General features: G+C 37.0%; 1 protein-coding gene across 1 annotated transcript; it reads left to right on the top strand.

Moving 5' to 3' along the window:
• Window positions 1-384: 384 nt before the first annotated feature.
• Window positions 385-1,387, top strand: LOC108897014 (interleukin-1 receptor type 2-like). The gene is made up of 3 exons (XM_018696378.2): window positions 385-538; window positions 655-800; window positions 1,159-1,387. Exons 1-3 carry the CDS (start codon window positions 447-449, stop codon window positions 1,302-1,304), a joined length of 384 nt encoding a protein of 127 aa, XP_018551894.2. The 5' UTR covers window positions 385-446; the 3' UTR covers window positions 1,305-1,387.
• The last annotated feature ends 8,069 nt before the right edge of the window (window positions 1,388-9,456 follow it).

Raw genomic sequence — 9,456 nt, 5'->3', positions numbered from 1 at the left:
TATTACCAAACTGTAGATCAGTTAAAAAGACTTGGAAGACATTAAAAACCAGCAATCATTTCCATTATCCAGCAAGGAAACCTTGAAAATATCAAGAAATTCTAAACATAGTTTGCAGTGTTTGTAACAGCAACAGTGTTTCCCAGTTACAGAAACCAGGGATCATGAGGAATATACACTGTTCAGCCATGTTTCAGTTCTGTGAGTGGGACTACGCAGTCAATACGCTTTATTTTCTGTAAATTGAAACTGCTTAATGACTTGGACTCCAAGTCCAACAGAGATAATTACCACTCCTGGCTGCAGCGGCGGCTGTTGCACAGCACAAGTAACATTTTGTTGCTTTAATGAAGAAACAGACTGTTTAAAGTTCCAGTGTCAAACCTCTTTGACTTTGTTTAGGTTCGGGACTGGATTTGTTTTGCAAGGTGCTCACTGAATGTAAAATGGCAGATTCTACTGTGGTCATGTGGCTGGTCAATGGCCAATCAGTGGAGTCATCATACCTCAATGAGTGGGCTCTACAGGGAGGGAGGAGGTAATTGTTTATTTTTTTTGACAGATGTGCAAAGATTTTCCAGATGTGAGTAGGACTACTAATAGGGGACTTATGGTAAATTGGACACAAGTAAGTTGCTTTTTGTGCGTTCCTAGGGTATCGAAGGTGTCTGGAGGCTGCCAGATTGAACTGAGGCTAGTTGTTGTAGAGATGACAGAAGAAAATGTGAAGACAGAGCTGAAGTGTATCACTCAGAACCAAGGAGGAAGACAGGAAGTTGTGGCACAGTTTCAACTAGAGGGTAAGATTGGTAACATGACAATACTGCACACACCAACATGACCATACTGATCATCATGTGACTGGGCAAGAAACTATCCATGATAAACTGAGATGGATGTTTAAAATGAGCAGTTTGGGTAATAATCTTGAGATTTTGCTTCCAAATAAGTTAGGCTAAAATAAATGTTGAAACCCATCTGGAACTACTAGTGGTTTTTACCCATTTTAGAAATGTCACTATATTCTAAGATCTCAGTAAATAACTTAAAGCATGTTATCTTAAATAATAGCCAATCCAAGATCTAATACAGTGGCATTATTTTCCATAGCCCCTACTGAATATCAAAACATTCATTTACCTTTGCCTCTCTTTGCAGACTCCAAATTTACATGGCTGGTGGTAGCTGCAGTGGCCATATCTTGCTTCCTGACAGTGGTTTCCATCTTCCTCTACATTCTCTTCAAACCTAAAAGGAAAAAGAAAATGGATTACATTCTGGCTCGACAGAACAGCACCTTCTAGCTTTCCTTAATGTGTGTTTGCTGTAACATCAAATCAGTCTTTAATGTACTGCAAGCATGTGATGTTGTGCAGTGGCACCACCACATTGTGTTTGATCAACTTTCCTTTTACATGGTTTCAATGCTTTTAAATTAGTAGCTGTATTCAACTACAGTGTCATGCTGTTACCCACTGTCCTCCATTTCTTCATCCTCAAATGAGACACAAAGGATTTTTCTGTCACTTTTGAGTGATATATTATGTGTGCACATGGAAGTTACATGCATTTATCTAATTTAAGCAGTTTTCTTTGATGCATTTATTTCATTTTGGTGTGACAGAAATATCCTGCTGAAATAACCAAGTCAAATTCAGTGAAGGCTCATATCGAGGCAACACGTGCATACGCATGTACATACATAAAAACATACAATCAGTGCCAACTTTACCAGGCACACCTGTAAAATTTAATGCCAATTTAATTAATTCTACTTTGTATAAATATAATAATGTTTACTTCATTAACTCTGTCACAGAGGTATTATTTTACCATGTACTTATCACTTAGGTTATAGTTTGCAGTGCCAAAACATAAAAAATCCCCCTTACTGTAGTGCAATCTAGTTCAACACCACTGCAAACGGCATACATGTATGTATTTTTAAGAATGTAATAAATGTTCTCAGGGAAGCATCTTGTAAAGTAGAAGCATGTTCAGTCCATTTGCAAAACAGAATGTGTGCACATTTCCATGGCAAATCTGACTTTATTAAAAGAAAGTGGTTTGATGTGTATGTTTAATTGAATGTATGTGTCAATTCAATTCAGTTCAATTTTATCTGTTGCGCCGAATCACAAGAAAATTCTTCTCAAGGCACTTTTCATATAGAGCAGGTCTAGTCCATACTAGAAGATATTGAGTTATTAACATGTAATATGGGATATGAATCCATGCTGATGGAGAGAGAGAGAGAGAGAGAGAGAGAGAGAGAGAGAGAGAGAGAGAGAGCTCAGTGCATCATGGGAAATGTCCCGGCAGTCTAGGCCTATTGCAGCATAATTAAGGGATGGTTCAAGCCTGGGCCAACCCTAACTATAAGCTTTATCAAAAAGGTTTTAAGCCTACTCTTAAAGGTACAGAGGATGTCTGCCTCCTAGCTGAAGGCTCTGCCTCCCATTCTACTCCTGAAACTCTGGGGACCACCAGTAAACCAGCATTCCGGGAGACCAATGTCCTTGTGGGATTTCTAATGTTATAATCTATAAAATAGTGTTACATTACTGCTCTGTTAAAAGTATTTGACAGTGTTGATGCTCTAACTCAAACACTGCATCATTTTACTTGGCTCTTCAATAAAAGACATTATGTGTTGGAGTACAAAGTACAATATTTCAACCATCATTCATACTAGCATTTAACCTGGAGTTTCTATTTTACCGGTCTTTGGACTGTGAGAGGAAACAGAGGAATCTCACACAGACACAGAGACAACATATAAACTCCACAGAGAGGCCTACACCCAACCTGTGAGCCACCATACCAACCTTCACAGAAACTTTTCTATATTATTCCACAGCGTACACAGTATTACAGCAAAGCGATTAGTAAATAAAATTAGTTAATAAAGCACAATAAAGATTATTATCAAACATACATTTTATTAACATATATTCAAACTTAAAGCAAGAATCATTTACAGAAAAAAAGTTTCATGGTTAAAACAGTGATAACATGCATTAGTGCATTTCACAAATCTAACTTATTGCAGGATTTTCATGTGATCCGAGGCTGCTGCCTTCATGAATGGACAACAGCAACACCACGCCGGCGAATTCTCTATTTTGAACAACTTAAACATCCTGTTACTCAGGTTTGGGAGCAGGACTGTTCATACCTGCCAACCCCCTCATTAATTTATTTGATTATTTTGTAATATTTTGTACATCAGTTCTTTAAAAGCACAAAGTTTCAGCAGGGTCTGAATGAGTATAGTTACTGTCATGGGATACTAAAACTAGCATTTCCACGATGAAAAGCTTGTGGTGCACTGTATGTCATCACATTTTATTAACCAAACTATCAACTGATCAATTGATTGATTGAAAAAAATTGGCTCAAAGTTGAATTTAAACTTTTCCAAATTTTTTCCACTTTTCACTAACAGGCTGCACACTGCATCCTCATGAAACACATTGGAAATTGCTGGCAGTCAAACTTCCCCTGTTTGTAGGGGAAAAACAACAAGAAATAATTAATTTAAAAAACAATTTGAGGTTGAAAACCAGTATGAGAGGGATGTGTGTTGATGTGTGCTCTAACAGAAAATTGTGGTTGTAATTCATGTTTTCTGCAGTGCATCTTGTTTGAAACTGTGACATTTACTCAGGCTGACTCATAGCTGAAGACTGCCTGTGTAAATTCCTCTGCTCAGTGGGATGCCCTAATGTGGCTTCATCTGCATTACTGTTGTTTGTTTTTAAATTGCCCTTAGGTCAGCTCAACATTTTTTAGGTTAAGGTTAAGAGGTTATCATATCGTGATTGTGTTCTGCAAACTGCAGTGGCAAACTGTTTAATCAACTGTTTTGTGACTTAAATTTTAAGTCTAAACTTTGTGTTTAGAGGTTATGGTCTAGAACAATATTGCCAATAAGGTTAAGGTAAGTTATTCTATGTTGAGTTCACAGTTAGTTATTTTTTGATAAGTTCACAGTAAGCACGATTGACATGCAAAGGAAAATTAACCAATCTCCTCCTTTTCTGTGTTGTTTATGCTTTCATTGGAGGTGAGACTATTGAGTCACTGGTTGAGCTGTACAGTTGAGTCTGTACAAAAGGCTCAGAGGTGAGGTTTCCTCTGCAGCTCTGTTGCGGCATGTAAACGTATTCAGCCTTCCTTTGTCTGTTCTGTGTCTGTGTGTTGCTCTCTCTGGGGTGAGTCAAATATAAGAGCCACTCAAGCTTCAAGGAACACATCATTAAGGGTTGCATGATTATTTCAGAGAAGTGTAGCTACAGAGGAGATCCACTTTCTTTTACATTTTATCAGAGGCACCTGTTGTAACCAGTGATGATCTATTTTTAAAGTGTGTATTCAATAGAATGTACCTAACTTATCAGTTGCTTTGAAACAATAATTAAAAAAACAAAAAGGAGAAAATCATTGTAATCAAACTTCAAATTTAAATGAAAAGAGTGATTCAGTAAGGTGCATTTTATATAATTGTTTAGTGTTGGTCTGTGCTTTTCAACCTCCTCCTCCAGCAAGTTACATCAAATATTAATGGAGCACTTCACTACAAAAAACAAAAAGTTAAACATTCATTCATTACAGAATAAAAATGTTTTCTCTTCACTCCTCCTTCCTACTCTGTAGGAAGGGTAACTTCCATTCTTTCCCCATCCTAGTGCTAAATAACTATAAGACTCGCACCATTCATGGAATTGATAATAAATATATTAATTTTATATTGTTTATCCAACAATTATTTGTATTTTAGATGTTCATGCTGTTACAGCCTTGGACCTGTGATCATGCTGCAGATCTGTGGGCCAACATACCCAGCTACCTCTTAACTTAATATAAACTGAAATTAACTGAAACAAAGGATTTGTGTCCAGTCTGTATAATCAGAGGTATTATCATTTCTCTTAGTGATCCTTCCTAGAAACTGTATTGATATAATCTCCATATTGTACAATATACTGTCTAATCCTTAGCAGTAACCTGCAAGTGTTTGTGTGTTTTCTTGAGGGTCTAGAAGTAAAGGAGCCCTCTGTTTTGGAAAATTTGAATACCACAAGCCCACCATTTACCAGTCAATTGTCACAAAAGAGAATAAGAAAATTCCACCATGGCTTGCATAAGTTAATTTCTTACTGTTACATATATGGGATTTGTTGGGTCTCTCTCTGTAAATACCTATTTTGAAGAGTATAGTCTAGAGCTGCTATATATGAAAAGTGCCTTGAGATAACTTCTGTTGTGATATGGCGCTATATAAATAAAATTGAATAGAAATTGAATATACATGTTGCAGCCATGGGCCTTCAGCACTGAGAAATCTTCTGTTTTTCCTTGGGTTATATGGGATCTACACAGGATTTCTACAAGGTGATCTGAGTTACACTTTCCTTACAAACATATTAGTACAACTCAGAGACAATGTAAAACAGATCTAGTCCAACCTCTGCCTCAAGTTTGTACAGAAGCATTTTTATTTCCATCTTGTGGCCATTGTTGTTACTGCAGGAACTTGTGTAACCGAGTTGCCACATGAGCTCCCCAGAGGTCTCACACTGATTTCTGACTTTTCTTGGGGGAAAAAATCTAACACTACCAAGCTGCTAGTCCCATTAAAACCTGACTAGCCAAAAAGGTGTAAGTCTACAGAATACTGTAATAAGGCTCCAAAAGGTTTTGCAGCTAAAAGAATACATATGTTGTTGTGTTTTATTTATTTATATGTTTTGTAAGAACGGACTAGTTTTTGTCGCTGGATAAGAGTAACTCTACTTTAGCAATGATGTCTTTGAGAAAGGCATTTAACTCTGCAGCAGCTCAGTGACCATGGAAAAATACTGGAAGTTAGGCACAATGTCCTCTGGGCAGCTCTAAATCCCTGAGCTGCTATTTGAATGCCTGAAAAGAACATCCAACAAGAGGGAATGATTTGGTGCAGATTTCAATTTCTCACAAATGATTTTTTTCCTAATCCATGAAAGTAAAAATATATAAAAACAAAATCACATTAAGGTTTTTTAGCCCTTGCCAACCACACAAGTATTTCTTGCTGTTGAAATATCTACTGTATTCTCCACTGATATGTGCTTGTTGCAGAGAACTGTACCAATTAAAAGCTCCAGTTTGAGAGGATTTTCTCTGTTCTCAACCACATGGCAATGCTGAATAGCATCTTGGTGTCTCAGATGTCTTCAGCTTCACAGCTGTTCCATACAACATCACCTGGTATGACTCAAAGACGGGTCAGGAAATGAGCAACCAGACCAGTCGAATCCTGGTGAAAGAGGAGACCCTGTGGTTTCTTAAAGCAACGCAGGATGACAATGGGGAATATGTGATGTTACTAAAGTAAAATAGCAGAGATAAAAAAAAAAATCAATTGGATTTGAAAGAGGCTATATTTTTTCCTAGGCCTGTTTGAATTAAAAATGTATACTGTGTCATGGTCCAGGGGAGGGAGCTTGACCTACTGTTTTCCTTATTGGCCATGCAGTGGGCTAAACTAATAATAACAAATGAAGAGGGCCACTAACCAAGCAAAGCCATGTTAATCAGATAATCCTGACACCAAAACATAAGTCTTTTTGCTGACTTTGTAAAAAGCAGCTGCCTTACTCTACAATGACAAGGTAAAGCTGCTCTTAGTAATCGACTTAAGTGTTTGTGTCAAGTGTCAATAAAAGGCAATTGATCATAAAAAAAAAATATTTTTCTTAATTGGGGTCAATGAGTCTTGATACAGATAAAGATAGAGTCAGATTTTAGATCTTTAGATTTTTGGCTGTTTTAAATATACCTTGAGTCGAAAGTTTGACACAGGGTTTGTTGTCCTCAACCTGAGAAGCTCCTAATTCAACTGCTCATTGCTCATTCACTGTAGAAAAGAGAAAGCCAATTTTGTCCTTAATCTTCCACCAGTTACTGGTTTCTGTAGAAGGCCAAGGAAATTTGATCAGGCAGTTAGGAATGGAGGGTCCTGCCCTCTTAAAGACTATATCAATAAACTGGACAGCTACAGCATCAATTAATCCATCAAGTTATGGAAAAGTCTTGTTGAGCACTGACATAAAAATCTCATTAACCTTGAGTTTACTCCAGATGTTGTAAAATAGTATGTGCTCTTTTCTTTGTCTGTACAGCACGGTAGGTATCACTACCTAGTTCTTCTGTCAGTTACCAAGGAACAAAATTGATATTTAATTATATGCATCAACAATGTATCATGAGAGATGTTGGAAAAGGTAGGGAAAAGTGGTCAAACAGTCAGCCTGAAATAATTTTGGCTACTTCCCATACAAAATTTGATTATTCCATTGAAACAAATGGGATACAGTGGGCTCTAGACCCCTCAGCTCTGCTCACTAGGCTACTCCTTTAACAATGTGACTGAAAAAAGACAGATTTTATGCTTGCTTTCTTCATCTAGTGTTGTGAACACATAGTGGATGGGACAGGAATATATAGCTACAAGGATACAACCACACTGATAATTCACAGGATAGAACCGCAAAGCAACAGCTCTTACACCTGTACTCTGACCTTCACCCTTGGTGGTATCACAGGATCTGTGTCAGAGACAATTGATGCAAGGATCAGAGGTGAGAACAGAGACAAGTGCCTGACAGTGCCACAGAGGAACCCCATGTCCACAACATTACTGTGATTCCTACAGTAGAATACACTTGACTTTTCTAAATCAACAACACTACAAGCAAACACTTGCAGACAGCACAAACATCACAGCAAAGGCCTCAGCTGGCTCCCAAGAGGTGGAAATTATTTCCACAACCCAACCCTCTGCCCTTGTCTACACGTCACAGATAAGGTCAGTATTTCTACCTTTCCTTTTAAGTACAAGTGTGAAATAACCAAAGTTTATACTGACATTTTTTCCTCATCTATCTATTCTCACCAGTTTGAAGATCCAGGATGTTCCTAATAAAGGTGCATGGTTGGAGCGACCGTTCCTGTGGCAATCCTAAGGGATATTTTACTTTGCTGCTAGTAGGTAAAAAGTGGCAGTTCAGGGAGTCAAAACTTTGAAACTTAGATGAAAGAATGAGGAGTGACATCTGATTTGCAGAAATCATAGCAACCATTAAGAAGAGTGCAGTAAACATTACTTGTTCATTCACTTTTTGTTTTGGATGTTCTTTGATGATTGTTAAGTCATCAAAGTGCTACACTAGATATGATGTACAATATATAAACATAGAAAAACTCACCTAAGAGGTAAAAGTAAATGGATTACATTCTGGCTCGACAAAACAGCATCTTCTAGCTTTCCTTAATGTGTTTGCTGTTACATCAAATTGGTCTTTAATCCATTGCAAGCATGTGACATTATGCAGTGGCACCACCACATTGTGTTCGTGATCAGCTCTCCTTTTAAATGGTTTCAGTGTTTTTAAATCAGTAGCTGCTTTCAATTACAGTGTCATGCTGTTACCCACTGTCCTTAATTTCTTCACCCTCAACTGAGAATGAAGGATTATTTAAAAGCACTTTTGAGTGATCAAGTATGTGCTCATGTGGCATTCACAAGCATTTGGTTTATTAATGCTGTTGCAGCAATTGCAGAAGTTTTTTTAATGCAACAGCTCAGCCATGACATTTATATTTATAGTGTTCACTTTTCATTGACACTTCCAGAAAAGTATTATTTTACTATATATTTATCAGAGGTTATAGTTTGGGGTGGCAAAACATAAAAAATGCCCAAGTATAACGCAAACTGTATGAATGTAATAAATGTTCTCACTGAAGTATCTTGTAAAGTAGAAACATGTTCAGTCCATTTACAAATCAGCATGTCTGCACATTTGCATGACTATACTAAAAGAAAGTTTTTTAATGTGTATGTTTGACTCAGTATATATTTTCTAATGTTAGAATCCTATAAAATAAGTAATACATTATTGCTCTATTAATTTTTTTTAAATTAAACTTATTTAAAATTTAAATAGTTTAGCTGTTTGAATGATTATTCTAAACTCAGAATTTTGTGTAGTTCTTGCATTTTAAAGTACCATATTTCAACCTTATGATCATTAACAAAGCATTGGAACGATGAACAAGACTGTTACTGTTCCACTGAAAACCACTGAAACACTGATGGGTGAGACGCATCAGTACAATGCAATAGGGTCACTCTAGACACATCCATCCAACATTCACACTCACATTCACACCAACGTGTAATTTGGAGTTTCTATTTTACCTGTCTTTGGACTATGAGAGGAAACAGAGAAATCCCACACAGACATGGAGAGAACATGTAAATTCAACACAGACAGGCCCTCACCCAACCTGTGAGCCACCATAACAACCTTTACAGAAACCAAAACATGTCATATACATTAATGATATTGAACTTTTCTATCTTACTCCACAGCATACACAATATTACAGTAAAGCTATTAGTAAAAA

Source organism: Lates calcarifer, unplaced genomic scaffold, assembly GCF_001640805.2.
Source record: "Lates calcarifer isolate ASB-BC8 unplaced genomic scaffold, TLL_Latcal_v3 _unitig_4196_quiver_1022, whole genome shotgun sequence".
In the NCBI taxonomy this organism is placed as follows: Eukaryota; Metazoa; Chordata; class Actinopteri; family Centropomidae; genus Lates; species Lates calcarifer.
This window is presented reverse-complemented; position numbering and strand designations above follow the sequence as displayed.